The sequence below is a fragment of the Planococcus citri genome, chromosome 5 (genome assembly GCF_950023065.1).
Source record: "Planococcus citri chromosome 5, ihPlaCitr1.1, whole genome shotgun sequence".
NCBI lineage: Eukaryota > Metazoa > Arthropoda > Insecta > Hemiptera > Pseudococcidae > Planococcus > Planococcus citri.
Genome location: NC_088681.1, coordinates 58,368,576 through 58,383,671, shown reverse-complemented (window position 1 = coordinate 58,383,671; position 15,096 = coordinate 58,368,576). Strand labels below are relative to the sequence as shown.

General features: G+C 35.1%; 3 protein-coding genes across 3 annotated transcripts; 2 read left to right on the top strand and 1 right to left on the bottom strand.

Moving 5' to 3' along the window:
• Nucleotides 1-124: 124 nt before the first annotated feature.
• Nucleotides 125-3,007, top strand: LOC135849139 (mitochondrial-processing peptidase subunit alpha). The gene is made up of 12 exons (XM_065369403.1): nucleotides 125-302; nucleotides 388-620; nucleotides 694-773; nucleotides 851-933; nucleotides 1,017-1,119; nucleotides 1,184-1,276; nucleotides 1,342-1,514; nucleotides 1,579-1,693; nucleotides 1,765-1,973; nucleotides 2,049-2,214; nucleotides 2,282-2,414; nucleotides 2,494-3,007. The coding sequence occupies exons 1-12, from the start codon at nucleotides 247-249 to the stop codon at nucleotides 2,664-2,666; spliced, it is 1,617 nt and encodes a 538-aa protein (XP_065225475.1). The 5' UTR covers nucleotides 125-246; the 3' UTR covers nucleotides 2,667-3,007.
• Nucleotides 2,962-4,671, bottom strand: Nubpl (NUBP iron-sulfur cluster assembly factor, mitochondrial). Its single transcript, XM_065369404.1, has 8 exons — nucleotides 4,454-4,671; nucleotides 4,187-4,358; nucleotides 3,985-4,110; nucleotides 3,863-3,902; nucleotides 3,599-3,783; nucleotides 3,335-3,523; nucleotides 3,161-3,258; nucleotides 2,962-3,088 (listed from the first exon to the last, which is right to left on the bottom strand). Exons 1-8 carry the CDS (start codon nucleotides 4,541-4,543, stop codon nucleotides 3,029-3,031), a joined length of 960 nt encoding a protein of 319 aa, XP_065225476.1. The 5' UTR covers nucleotides 4,544-4,671; the 3' UTR covers nucleotides 2,962-3,028.
• Nucleotides 4,672-6,343: 1,672 nt separating this feature from the next.
• On the top strand, nucleotides 6,344-8,753 carry LOC135849138 (protein lin-9 homolog). Its single transcript, XM_065369402.1, has 2 exons — nucleotides 6,344-6,589; nucleotides 6,670-8,753. Coding segments are annotated over exons 1-2 (1,773 nt in total). The 5' UTR covers nucleotides 6,344-6,588; the 3' UTR covers nucleotides 8,442-8,753.
• The last annotated feature ends 6,343 nt before the right edge of the window (nucleotides 8,754-15,096 follow it).

Genomic DNA, 15,096 nt, shown 5'->3' with positions numbered 1-15,096 from the left:
GATTGATAAAGAAAACACAAAAAAAATTCTCAATGTTTTGATCTGTGACATTATTATTTCTGTATTCATCCAGTTTTTTAATGCAAATGTCTGTGGAATTTATACTTCTTCACGAAATTTTCTCTGAAATCAATCAGTCTCCTCGTGATTGATAATAGCTCTGTCGTTTTTCTATGAATATTTTGGACTTTAACTTCTCTAATTTGGTTATTTCTTCTAAAAAGTTGTATGATTTTCGCTTCCTAAATGGGACTTAACAAGACACTAACAAAACTCAGCCGGCACTTGGCCGTAAACCGAAGGTAAGTCATCAATTTTGCAGATTTTTTCATCTCGATCGATTGTAAACACCTCTTGAGAAATTATCTTTATAATTTTCGTTTACAGCGTGGTTGCTGGGTCATGGCAGCTGAAAAGGTTTTCCTCAGATTCGAAAGGTAAACGGCCTCCGATAGTTTGCAATTTCAATCAACCTCCACTCAGCGAAAGCTTACCAGATTTACCAAAAGCTGTATATTCCAAAGCAAAATTAGAAGAAAATCTCACCTTCGTTACTAAATTACATAATGGTATTCGTGTCGCTACAGAAGACCATTTTGGACAGTTTTGTACCGTAGGAGGTTCGTAAAATGTTGCATTTGTTGGACTATTACGTAGATTCGATGTGACTGACTTATTTTATTGTGATTTCAGTGATGATTGATTGCGGTTCGAGATACGAAGTAGCATATCCTAGCGGTGTTTCGCATTTTTTAGAAAAACTAGCATTTAATGTAAGAATATTCGGAAGTTATTTCATAATATTAGTTGTATCTTGTGAGAAATTTGACCGATTGTTTTTCTATTACAGTCTACGGTAAATTACGAAAGTAAAGATGCCATTTTGAAAGAACTGGAAAAATACGGCGGTATTTGTGATTGTCGTTCATCGAGGTTGGTTCATAATTCAACGTGTTACTTGGTCTTTGCCCTCTAAATCATGTATTTATTAATGTTTTGTTCTTTTCAATTTGAAGAGATGCATTTATGTACGCAGCATCAGCTCTGCGAGAAGGTTTAGATCCAGTCATGAAAGTAATAGCTGATGCAGTTCTACGACCTAAGATAACTCATGAAGAGGTAAACTATTCATTAATCACGATTCGTGAATCATTATTGATTTTAATCGCAATATATTATTCAGCTGACAGAAGCACAAGAAACTGTTCGATATGAATTAGAAAGTCTGCACAGCAAACCGGATCAAGATTTAATTTTAATGGATTTGATACACGCGGTAAATATGGCCCCATCTTTTTTTCAGCAATTACTGTTTTTCTATTAAATTTTGCCATTTTTCAGGCCGCTTACCGTGATAATACTTTAGGATTACCGAAACTCTGCCCGGAGAAAAATTTATTAATAATTGATAGAGAAACTATATTCACCTTTTTGAAAAATTATTACGATCCTTCAAGAATAGTTGTTACTGGAGTCGGTGTTAATCACGATGATCTCGTTAATGCAGTTAAAAAGTAAACAATCTCACCATTGTCGATTAAATTTACAAGATGAAATATTAATCGAGAAACTTTACAGGTATTTTATCGATGCGAGACCAGTTTGGGAAACTGATTCATCAATCAAAGTGAATGCAGATAGACGATATGCTCCAGACAGATCCGTAGCTCAATATACTGGCGGTTTAATACAAGTAAGGTCTCAAAAAAATGATCTTCAAATTGTAAATTCTGTTTTATATGCTAATGTGTACGCTTCTTTCAGCAAAAATGCGAAATACCTGCTTTCGTAGGTCCTTCTGGGTTACCAGAATTGGCTCACGTTGTTATTGGCTTAGAAGGAACATCATTCACCGATGACGATTTCATTCCCTTATGTGTTCTGAATATGATGATGGGAGGAGGTGGATCTTTCAGTGCTGGAGGTCCAGGAAAGGGAATGTTTACTAGATTATACTTGAATGTGTTGAATAAGTGAGTGATTAATCCACATCATAATCATCAAGCGGTCCGAAAATCAACCTTATTAATTAATTTTTCTTTTCAAAGGCATCATTGGATATTTAGTGCAACTGCATTTAATCATTCGTACATCGATACAGGATTATTCTGTATTCATGTCAGTGCCACTCCCGAACACGTTGGTAAAATGACCGAAGTTATCGTTAAAGAAATGGTCAACATGGCTGGTTCAGTTCACCCTGAAGAATTATGGGTAAGATACTGTGATTTTATGATGAAATCAAGCCAACTATTACTCAATTTGTTTTTTCATGTTTCAGAGAGCTAAAAAACAATTACAGTCATTATTACTGATGAATTTGGAAGCTAAACCGGTAGTTTTCGAAGATATTGCCAGACAAGTTTTAGCCCATGGTTTCCGCAAGAAGCCAGAAGCGTTCATAAATCTAATTAGTAAGTTTCATTTTCATTATCAGCGAATTTACGTTCCTTGGGATATGATTTTGATATTCATACTCGCTTTTATTTCAAGGTCGAGTTGAAGAAGAAGATATCCAACGAGTAGCCCGAAGAATCCTATCAACTCCACCTGCAGTCGCAGCTCGTGGTGATATTTCGAAACTACCATCGTATGGTTCCATTCAAGGAGGTCTTATGGGTCTGCAAACTGCGCCGACAAATAAACGTTTATCGTTGTTTCATTAATTGAAAAACACCACGAAAGTATTATATAGAGAGGGATGTCGATAATGATTCGAGTCTAAGGAACGAATCTCTTCTCGTAGATGATTTGTTCGTTCGGATATCGAAGTTGATGAATACTTGGAAAAGTATGTTTTTTTTTTTTTTGAGAAATTTTGTTGACTTTTTTATACTTTTAAAATAGGGTTATCTGCTTCTGTTCTGAAACCTTGTAGTTTATGACTAACCTTCAGAGAGAGGTTAATCGTTTGTGAGGAAGACGTTTCCTCTTTTCGAGAACGAAAATGATTAGAACGCGTTATGTAAATTATTTTATTGTTATAATATATTATTTTAAAAATTTTCGTGTTGGATTTATTTCGATGCTACGACGACGTTTGTAATTTCTTTAAAATTGTTGATGCCAAATTAACGAATGATTTAGCCTATAGGAACAAAAAAATATATATTATCATATTATGAGCAATGTAATTTTTGGTATTCAAGATGTGATTTACCTGAAAAGATTCAGGATGAGATATCACGACAGGAACTCCACTATCACAGCCATCGGAAACTGAACCATCGAGAGGAACATTTTCCAGAATTTCAATATCTGAAACACATAATGGCACAGTTGCAGAAATTCTATTTACAAAATGAAATGAAATACATAAGATGTAAATAGCTACCATTTTCTTTAGAAAATTCTTCAAAATAATCCCCAAACAGAGGAGTTTTATGAGAACATTTCGTACAAATAACCGAGCTCATATTGTGAACGATTCCGAAAACAGGAATTTGTAATTTATTCAGCATCGTTATACCTCTACGAGCAATCTGTAAAGAAGCTTTTTGACCCGTTGACACAACCAGTGCACCTGGAAAAATCGACAGCACAGATCAACATCATGAATTCTGTTTTTCATTCGTGAAATGGATTATGTATTAGGTACCTGAAATTGGTAAATTTTGAGCTAACGATAAGTGAGTATCACCAGTACCCGGAGGAGTGTCTATGACCATGTAATCTACCGGATTCCAGTCGACTTGTCGAATGAGTTTATCAAGAGCACTCATTACCATTAAACCACGCCAAATTGCTGCTGAATTCTCGGTTATTATGTTTCCCATTGAAATGCTATGAAAATGAACTATAGGTAAGAATTATTACTTCATTTCGAAGCATAATGTATGTACTTGTGCTTGAATAAACATACCATTTGACACCGTAATTGACTAAAGGTTTCATGAGATCATCTAAAAAATGAATTCATCAAAAATATAATTTTTCTTCATAAAAATACGTCAAATAGAGATTGTGAACTTATTATAGAATTACCATTCGTGAGTAAAGGAGTATCGTGAAGATTCATCATCAACGGAATAGAAGGACCGAATACATCAGCGTCTAATAATCCAACTTCTTTCTCTGGCTGTAATTTTTTCAAAGCAACTGCTAAATTTACTGCGATTCGAATAGAAACATGATTTAAATTTCGATCGTAGAAAATCTCAATATACAGGAAGTATTCAAAATTCACCTGATATGGTGGATTTTCCAACACCTCCTTTTCCCGAGGCAACTAATACGATTTGTTTTACACCAGTAATAGGTTTTTTCTTCGGTAACCCTTTAGATAAAATTTTACTTTGGGAGTGATTTGAACGTTTGCTTGAGCTATGAATTTGGTCAGCTCTGCATCCAACATAGTTCTGAAACGGAGAAAGGATTAAAATACCCAAATACGTTGAAAAATGATCAATGATTTGGAACAAATTAGCTGTACAGTATCTCGATGTGAACTTACCGGTGACCGAAGTCCATGGTAACAAAATACAGAAATTGGATTCCTCGTGAACGAAGGAAGATACCGACAGCAGGACATGATTGGAGACATATACAGGAATTCCGGAAAGATTTGATTACCTCAAAAGATGCATTTTTACATAGAAAAGTTCAAGTATTCATTCCTGTGCAGCTGAAAAAATCAAAAATGATAATTTTTAATCAATATTGACATTGACAATGTTGCCATAATGGGAATCTTTTTCAAAATACAAAATTTTTTTAAAGGAGTTTCGAACGTTTTGAATGAAATTTATTATTTTTAATATAAAAAATTGACATAACGTAGGTAGAAAATATTATTAAAATATTCATTCGTGCTCTTTTTCTGAAGGAAAATTGAATAAAACGATTGTCGAAGGAAAATGTAGAGTTTCTAAAATGAGCAACATCGATATTTTGCACGTGGTTTGATTGATAAAAAAAGGTAAACAAACACCTGAAAAGTGAAAAGTGAAAGTGAATTTTTGAAGAATTTTGAATTTTTTGATTAAAAAGCTCATTATTATGGAAATAAATCGAGAGTTTTGCTCTCGAAAAAGGCCAACGACTTCTTGGCAACGAATGGGGAAGCATTCAAAGGCGATTCGAGTGAAAATTTTCGATGAAATGTGAAATAATACGAGTCGTATACTGTTCATTTTCTTTTTCTTGAATCAATTTCTGATGTATATTGCACTAAAAAATACCCATCTTATGGCCCTGGTGGTTCATTCAGTTTTAGAGATGATATTATTTGCCATCTCGAAGTGATTAATGAGAACGTATTGTCGTCAGGTCCATGTAAAGTAAGTTCGTTATTGCATCATAATTAATTATTCACCATCTTCTCCAATCTCCAAGGTTGAATATTGTTCTTATGTATTGAAAAATCTCTCATTTTTTCCAGATAATTCTGCCATTGAAATACATGACTTTGAGAAACCAGAAAATTAACGAAGAACAAGAATCAGTCATCGAAATGCTTTAATTTAGGTATTAAATCACTCGAGTGCGAGTGAAAATTTCATTTCGTTCGGTCATAAAAAATTCGGTGCTGTGTTTATTTGCGACACTTTGAGATCAGGAAGTCACTGCTGAAAAATATCGTACAAACATATGTATAAAATAATACTGTTTTCTTTTTTTCAGATGCTACATCAATATTCTGTGAAAATCCATCGAAAATCGCTCCGAATTCTGAAGGACGTTTTGGACCCGGACCACGGAAATCCATGGTGATTAGAAGTAGCATAATTGCTTCATCATGTAAAAATGATTTTCTAGTAGCAGTGACAGATGTTTGAGAAAGGATACAAGAATAGGAAATTTCAGAAATGGAAATCTGAGGAGATGAAGATGACGAAACTTCCTGAAAAATTGACTTGTAGTTTTTGAGGCTCAGACTGATTTTCTTATTTTTTTTTCTGAAGATGTGAAGAAAGAGAGCTCAAGAAAATCAACATCAACTGTACTCAAGCTCACTCAAGGTGCTCAAAAGCTCAAAATTTATTCAAAATCATCGATCTTGCCCTTGCTGAACGGTTTTTCAAAAAAAAAAAAAATGAAAAATTCGTGAATTGAATTTGAATTGATTATATATCAATGGCAACGACAATGAGCCGAATCGTTCGCTCCAATGTTCAACTGTTCAACATTATTGTACAAATTTAAATACGATTAAATGAAAGTTCTATGAATTTAAAAATAAAGTTCATTTCTGAGTTTTCAAATCAGTACCAACTTTTTTTCGCTAATACCCGAAATACTTTTAAAAAATCATAAATCAAACTAAAATCAAACAAACTTTTGACGTTGTCTACAAACTGGAATTTCAAGTCATCAAGTGTTGATCAACGTGTTGCAGGATGTTGAATGCAAAACATGGAGAAAACGCGGGATTGATTTCATTTTTTCGTTGTTTTGCGCCTACACTGCGATGTAATCAGCTGAATTCGAATTCTGAATGGCCGCTCACTATTTGAAAAGTGGCGAAATTTAAAATTTTCGACAATTAATTCGTCGTGTTTAATACGTAGCTAATTATTCGCGCAGTGTGTTGTCCACGAACATTACATCTTTATCCTGTAACACCTTCTGCATGGATTATCTCTCACAAGTAAGAATAAACCTAGCTGTATACGCTTTATCATTGAACTATGATACATTTCACGTATTAATTTCATAATAATTCCGCAGTGATGAACGACATAGACAGCGATCCCGTCGAAGCTCTGATATCGTTAAAAAACGGCATCTCCAAGAAAATGAACGGCGCCCACGAAGAAGAAACCGAAAAACAACAACAACTGTCTCTATTTGGCCTCAAACGAGTCGAAGAAGTGGCGAAAATCCAAGCGGAAAAATTACAACAGCAGCCTCGAAACGTCGAACAAGTTCTTAATCGACGCGGAACTCCGGCTCGAGTTCGCAAGAAGAATAAACTGTTCTTCGACGACGATATTTATAACGCAACGTTGACCAAAAAAGAGACCAGAACACCCGATAAGAGACAATCAACACCGAAACTCAAAGCTAAAACACCTACGCCTTCTAAACGACCAGTCAAGAAAATCGTAACACCTGCTAAACCTCTCATTATTACCGAACCACCTACCGCTTCGAAAATAACCCCGACGAGTAGTTCATCTACTACATCAGCTGAAAACAAAATCAATCAGATAATCGGCCTGAAGTTGCGTAATTTATTAAAATTACCCAAAGCTTACAACTGGGTATGTGCCGAGTGGTTTTACAGTAATATTGATCGACCGTTGTTTTTAGAAAACAACGATTTTATCATCTGCTTGAAAGAATCGTTCCCTCAGTTAAAAACGTATAATCTGACTAGAGCCGAATGGTGTATGGTACGTCGAATGATGGGTAAACCGCGCCGCTGTTCGCAGAATTTCTTCGCCGAAGAGATGCGTGAATTGGAACGTCGCCGGAGTAAAATCAGACTTCTGCAGCAACGTAAAGCTTCAGAAATCAGCACTTTTAAAGACGTTCCCGAAGAAATCCCTCTACAACCGGTCATCGGTACCAGTGTGACGGCTCGTTTGAGAACCCCTAAAAAAGGTCTATTCACTGGTAAAATTGACGCCGTCGATACGTCGAATAATACTTACAGAGTGAGCTTCGATAAACCCGGATTGGGCACGCATTCGATACCAGATTACGAAGTACTTTCCAACGAAACACCCGAAACGTTTTCGAAATCATCGCTGCTCCAATCCTTACGACCTCGTAATATAACTTCCATCCAGTTATCGAATAAAATGGTCCGCGAGCCTTTACTACTCCCCAACGATCCGATGCTGAGTATGGCCTCCGGTAGCAAGTTGAACGTCGATAATGGTATGATCGGAGAGTATCCGTTCGAAGTGATCAAAACGATCGTTCGTTTGAAAAAAATACTCTACATTAAAAAAGCCCAAATACAAAGCTTACGCGAAATGAACGCCGAAACCGAACGAATGGATTTATACGGTCAACAAGTCACCGAAGAATTTCAAACTCGTTACGCCGGAAACATAATAGCGTTGGAAATAATAAACCACGATCTCGGTGAAACCATCAATTCGTTAAATCAGCACCTTAAACAGCTCGGTCCCAATGAAGCAGTCTCGTCTATACTATCTCCGGCCTATCTACAAGATCAGAGTTCAACTCTGGCCAAAGAATTAGTCGAGAAAAATAACGCCATGACGACCGATCCTTCGAAACTGGTCGTTGAAGATGACTCGATGCTCGAACTAATCACTAATCTAACCGCTCTCATGTTGCAGATTAAAAGCTTAGCTGAAAACGACCGTAAACCGTACGAAGTTGACGTACTGAAGAAAACCATGATCCAAATCAAGCTCAAATTGAGCCCGAGTAACCAAAAGGTATTCGAAAGCTGCGTTGAAGTTCACATGCAGCATATACAAAACGGACTTAGTGGGTATAAAAGTTTCGTAACATCGTAACTCGAAATCTAGAGAGAAAACTAAGTATACGATATCGTTGAACGAATCATTCACTAGTACAATTTTCGCACTTTCGAATCGATGTACCAATTTAGAATGTAAATTATAACCTATTTTTTTTTCCATGTACATACATAATGTTTTATTTCCATTTTTGTGGTTGTAATTTTTAACGATGACCAACGTTCGTAATGACTTTAGCATTGTGTATTCTGTATTAGCTAATTTAGTTCGCTTCTTCGCTGCAATTTTATTCCAAAAAATTGTAATTTCTAAGTGTTGAATCATTTGAATAAATGTATTGTTTTTTTATTGAGTTTTTTTCACACGAATTTATCGCGATAATTTGTTAGACATTCGTATAGGAGATGTGGTGATGGTTGATATGGAATTCGGCCTACGCGAAACGATGAGTAAATATTATTAATTAATGTGTCATTGTTTACAGAATCAGAATAATAAAACTGCGAACCGAAAAATAGTGCCTAGAAGAAAACGGATATGCGATTCCAATATTTTTACGTGTTTATGCATCCTAGAGGGTACAATAAGCTTCGATGTAACGATGGTAAATTCATTCAGAATAATTGTAATTAAATTATTTTCATTCATTCGACGATGCTGGCGTGAGTACTTACAATTAGTGTACATGTACTCGTACATATATCGGCGGTAAATGAGTCATAATGACTTTTAAGTATTTTCAATAATGGAATTCGTTATTAGTCGAGGTACAGTTACCGGTATTTTTTTACTGCTGAACGAATTTTTTCAGTACTCTGGTTTTAAAATCACTGCTCCGATCTATTGACTTGGTTGAATTACATGGAAAAAATGATACGAGTAGAAGAGCATTTTAAAGAAGGATTTTTTGATGTTTCATTTTGGGGGGGGGGGCATAAAAGAGAGGTAGAGCGTTCAGAAAAAAATTTTATTTCATAAGTACTGAAAAGTCTAGTCGATTTTCAAGGGCGATTCTTTTGTAATAATTCTAATTCTTTAATTTTTTTACGCAACAGACTGCTTTGCAATAGAAAATTCGAAAAACGCTTCAAACTTCAAACAGTGATGTTTTAGAACATAAAAAATTTTCTTTTTAATATTCAGAAGCGTAGTGCTTATTTGATTTTCATGAAAAAATAAATAAAATGAAAATTTTAGTGTACCCCTCCCTCGAAAATTAAATAGTGCTGAGTTCCAAGAGACCCCAAGTTGGAAAAAAAATGAAAAAAATCATTGAAAATCTATCGTAATTTATACCTAACTCATACGTTAGAATTTTTCTAAATAGAAATAATATTTTTCTATTGAAAAAACACCTCTTGCCCTCAGAAATGGTCGCTCCTCTGTACAGACGCAGGACGCAGAGTCCTCCAAAATTGAAAAAAAAAATCGAGAAAAGAGAAGTCGATGGCACTTTTTTAAAAATTTTCAATTTCTGCGCCAGAATTTCTCTGATGGACACTTTTTGAAGTTTTTGATAATAAAAAAAAAACCTCTTTTAGGCTCCCAAGTAATTTTATTGGTTCCTCTATACAGAGCACCAGTGCACCACCCTCTCACCCCTTAGAAAAAATTCAGAAAAATGAAATACTGATTTTTTCAATAACTTTCAATTTTTCATGGAACCTTTCGAAATAAAAAAAAATCAAAAAAAATGAAGTAAAGAAAATTGTTTAAAAATTTGCTGGCTGAGAGGGAAGGTTTCTGAAAGACCCAGAAATAGAAACTTTAAAAAAATCGTTGATGTTTTCCTTTATTTATTATATGTATTTTGAATTTTTGTGGGGGAGGGGGTTGATTTTATGCTCAGGAATTTAGATGCAGACTATTTGATTTATTTTTGTTGTTTTTTTTTGTCAACTTTGGAGAACTTCTAGAATTGCTTCTTTGGGCTTGAAAAAAAAAATTGAAAACCAAAAATAGAGCAGGAAAATAACGTAAAAAAGCGAGGGCAAAAAGGAAAAAATTGGCACATAAATTTTTTCTTCGGGAATGTGTTCAGATGACTGATGAACCCCCTGAACTACCAAAAAAACCGAACCTCCTAACCCTGGAGCTAATTTTTTTAGGGGGCTAAAACTGGTTCCGATTTACGTTTTTTGCGATTTACTCCGAAAATATTAGGTTTACGAGAAATATTACCATGACTAAAAATGTTCGCCTTCAAATTCTCGACAATTTGATACTACGTTCGATACCCATCCCTCAAGAGGGGTGCCTGAAAAAAGGGTGTAAAGAGTAGGTGTTTGAAAAAAAATCAGTCCAATAAATTGATCAAAGTTACCACTTACCACTTAATATGATTCGTTTTCGCTCAAATTTTTTTTACATAGTCTACTCACCCAACTATTAATCACACCACCCTTGATTGGTCTTCAACCCTCCCAAGGGGTTGGTGGGGGATATGCTTGGTTTTTCCAGTAACACACAACTGAATCATATATTTTAAAAACGAATCTGGACACGCGATATATCGAATGGTGTGTTTTCGAGGTCGCTGAATACGAATACCAACTTATTTTCTGGGTCCAACTCCTTAAAGTTCCTCTGTGCCTCAAAAAGGGGGTTAAAATTTGGAAAAATCGTGGAAAGTCGAGTGATATATCGAATGGTATGTTTTCGAGGTCGCTGAGTACGAATATGAACTTATTTTTTGTGTCCCACCACCCAATGTCCCTGTGGGCCCCAAAATTTCAAAAAATCATCAAAAAGTCGAGTGATATATTAAATGGAATGTTTTTGAGGTCGCCAAGCACAAATATGAACTTACTTTTGGTCCAACCTCACAATGTTCCTCTTCGCTCCAAAAAAGGGGCAAAATTTCTAAAAACCATGAAAAGTCGAGTGATATGTCGAATGGCATGTTTTCGAGGTCGCTGAGTACGAATATGAACTTATTTTTCGGGTCCAACCTCACAATGTCCCTCTTCCCCCCAAAAAAGGGGCCAAATTTTGAAAAATCATGAAAAGTCGAGTGATAAGTATATCGAATGGTATGTTTTCGAGGTCGCTGAATACGAATATGAACTGACCTCGAAAACATACCATTCGATATATCGCATGTCCAGATTCGTTTTTAAAATATATGATTCAGTTGTGTGTTACTTGAAAAACCAAGCATCCCCCACCAACCCCTTGGAAGGGTTGAAGACCAATCAATGGTGGTGTGATTAATAGTTGGGTGAGTAGACTTTGTAAAAAAATTTGAGCGAAAACGAATGATATTACGTGGTAACTTTGATCAATTCATTGGACTGATTTTTTTTCAAACACCTACTCGGAAACCCCTTTTTTTAGACACCCCTCTTGAGGGATGGGTATCGAGCGTAGTATCAAATTGTCGAGAATTTGAAGGGAAACATTTTTAGCCATGGTAGTTTTTCTCATAGACCTAATATTTTCGGAGTAAATCGCAAAAAACGTAAATCGGAACCGGTTTTAGCCCCCTAAAAAAGTTTTTTTTGGTAGTTCAGGGGGTTCATCTGAACACATTCCCGAAGAAAAAATTTATGTGCCAATTTTTCCTTTTTAAAATCGCTATTTGCCTGCTTTAAAACGGGTAGATAGAGAATTATATTTTGATGAAATTCAACAACTTTGAAGGATGTGGGCATTAAAAAAATTTCGAAGTAGGATCATCATAGGAGAGATGAATTATCACGGACTGAAAAAAGAATGCCTTTTTAAAAGAAAATGTGGGGGGGGGGAGAATTGACTGGAACTGAAATTTACACGCAACGTTGTGTGACATATCGTTTATTGGAGCGAAGTGTGAATATCAACTTAGTTTTTTGATCTAATCATCCCAGCCCTTACTACAGGAACCCCAATTCTTGCTTTGACTGGCGAAAAAAATGATGTTTCGAGTGCACTTGATAAAAATATAAACTTAGCTATTTTATCTGGCCCTCTCAACGGCCTCAACCCATTCTGCAGGCACTTTAATTCGGCCTCAAGATGAAAAAATTATGTTGTCAGGTTTTTTATAGAGGTGTTCATTCAAAATTTCAAATCAGGTTTAGTAATACAATCATCCTCCTCTTGACATCTACAGTTTTCAAGAAAAGAGTTCGAAAAATCATTCGTTATTTGAATACGGACAAATCACAAATTCTCAGATTCTTCACCCATCAAATAAATTTTCAAATTCGACAAGATGCAGGAATCAAAAAAGGATCCGAAAATACACCAACAGTGTATAAATTTCAGCCCCTGGAATTCGTTTCTCGATTTTTAAGTAAGTAATAATTTTTGAAATGTCAAAATCTTCTATTAGGGACCTATTTTAGATTTTGAAAAATCAAAAAATTTATCAAATTCACGTAAATGCTGGAATTTGGTTGATACACTACTTTAGACCTTCTGAGTTGATCCTAGTGGTGGTTTCGAGCCGTTATGGGGCTTCCAGCAGATTTTCAGTTTCTTCAGTTTTTGAAAAAATTCCATAAACATATAAATTTGGATTTACTATGTTAGTGATCCTTTAGATCGATTTTAACAGGTATATAAGTAAATCCAAAATTTCCTCCAGCAATAATTTTTTTTTTAATGGAAAAGTTCTACAAACGATTCCGAAAGAAATGGTGACGGTTTTAAGGTGTACGGAGCCTTCAGCCGAAGTTTTTTCCCCAGTGATTATATTTTTGAGGGAGGGGGGGGGAGAAAATTCGTCGTTCATGTTTCAATGTGTTCACGAATATTGCAAAAATGAGCCAAAAAAAAACAGCTGCCTACTTACATAATAAATTATGGCCAAAAAAGGATTTAAAAAATGCATTTTGAAAATCTGTACCTACCCGAATCACTTGAAAAGGTCACAAGACAGTAAATCCATGTTTATAGGTAGGTACATTTAAACGTGGTGTTGAATTTCATTTCAATCCTATTTATGGTATTTATTTTTGAAAACTGGAGAGTGCAAAAATCCGCTGGAAGTTCAAAAATAGTTCAAAATCTTTACAGGTTGATTTGAAATATCGAAAGTAGGCACGGTCTACATCAAATTTCAGCCTTTTACGTTGATTTGATCGTGTTTTTTTCAAAAGAAATTCTCCAAACTTTAAATTTTAGAATTTTTTTAAAAATCGAGATATGAATCTTAGCAGAGACGCCCCCCCTCCTAAAAACGCTAGAATTGAGTTTATGCCTTATTTTCAGCTTTTCCACTAATATCATTTTTATCAATCACTCAAAGAAATGTATCCACTCATCAGCATCAAAAAATATTCTGAAAAATGACCACAACGATGGACGCAAAAGTGTGGGAAAACTTTGCACCTCCGGTGAGATCATTTAATCAACTTTTTGGGGTCAAATAATTACGTCATAATGTCGAAATCTTCATCTAGAACTACAACTTTGTATCATTTTAGCTATCTTTTTGGGGAGAGGGAGGATAAACTGTACATTTGAATCAGAAACAGAAGAACGGAATCGAAAAAATAAAAACGTGCATGAGGTAAGATAAACCACGACTTGGAACTCTCTTTGTCATGCAATCAATTCTTAGGAGGAGAGGGAGGGATCCAAGCAAGTTTAAATGGTTGAATTTGAATAGATGGTGGGGAATTGGGGATGATAGGATTGGAAGGTATTGAAATTGAATCAAAAATGTTTTTTTTAAAAAAAAACGCATTTCGTTTACTTATGAAGAAATTGCCAGGGGACAGAAATTAGCTACTTTTTTGCTTCTTCTTGATTCAAACTTTCAAACTATTTTCAGAATCAGAAACAGAATCAACGCCTTCGAAAACGAAAACTAATAATTTGATATCAACGTTAAATTTTTTTGATGAGATGGTTCCAAATTTTTTCATTCTTCTCCTTATTCTGAGTGAGTCCTGGTAAAATTTTGCAAACTTTGAACATTCAAAAAATTAACTGAAAGCTTCAGAATTGCTCAAAACGGTTCGTAATCGTTTCTAATCCGTTTGCCAGGTCAAAAATAGGGCATATATCTACTTTCAGCTTTTATTAGGTCAATTTGGTGAAATTTTCTTCTGTATTTATTTTTCAAGTGGCCACTTTTGGATTTTTGCAATTTTAAAATAGCCATTTTTGGGAACAAAATTAAAAGAAATTTCGCCCTGAAAGATATATTTTTTGAGAATGAAGGTTCAAATGATGTGAAATTCTTTCTGCTTTCGATTAATATGATTTTGAAGCCAGAAAAATAAAATTAAAAAGAACTGTTAATTGACCACATTTTTTTGGTCGCTTTATCTTAACCACGGAAAAACCTATCTAATTTGAGATTAATTCAATTCCTCTTCAAATTTATTAGGTAGGTACCTATTTGCCAAGAAAATTTCCCATTCGGCAAGAAAGTAAACAAACTAGCTTCCAAGCCTCGATACACGACCAGATGGTAATATTACATATTTGAAATTCTGAGCTGCTTTACTCGTACATTTGTACCTACCTATTGAGGAGCAGACCATTTCTTTAGAAACCAACTTGCGTCATTTCCAACTGGGGATCCCAATACCACCATGTTTTCTTGGGTGTGTGGGCCATATAGGACGTCATCGACAGCATCTGACGTCGCAAAACCACACCATCGAGTGAAATTGTACCCACTCTAGATGGATCCGGTATCCGAAGTGAGATTCACGCCATCAAATAATTAAGTAGATAGGTATATAGAAGATGG

Bases quoted from the DNA above. Each gene is read 5' to 3' on its own strand.
- LOC135849139 (XM_065369403.1), top strand. From the start codon at position 247: ATGGGACTTAACAAGACACTAACAAAACTCAGCCGGCACTTGGCCGTA. The intron at 621-693 runs GTTCGTAAAATG...TTGTGATTTCAG, and splicing joins ACAGTTTTGTACCGTAGGAG to TGATGATTGATTGCGGTTCG. The intron at 774-850 runs GTAAGAATATTC...TTTCTATTACAG, and splicing joins TAGAAAAACTAGCATTTAAT to TCTACGGTAAATTACGAAAG.
- Nubpl (XM_065369404.1), bottom strand. From the start codon at position 4,543: ATGTCTCCAATCATGTCCTGCTGTCGGTATCTTCCTTCGTTCACGAGG. The intron at 3,259-3,334 runs GTAGCTATTTAC...TATGTGTTTCAG, and splicing joins AGAATTTTCTAAAGAAAATG to ATATTGAAATTCTGGAAAAT. The intron at 3,089-3,160 runs GTAAATCACATC...TTGTTCCTATAG, and splicing joins CTCATCCTGAATCTTTTCAG to GCTAAATCATTCGTTAATTT.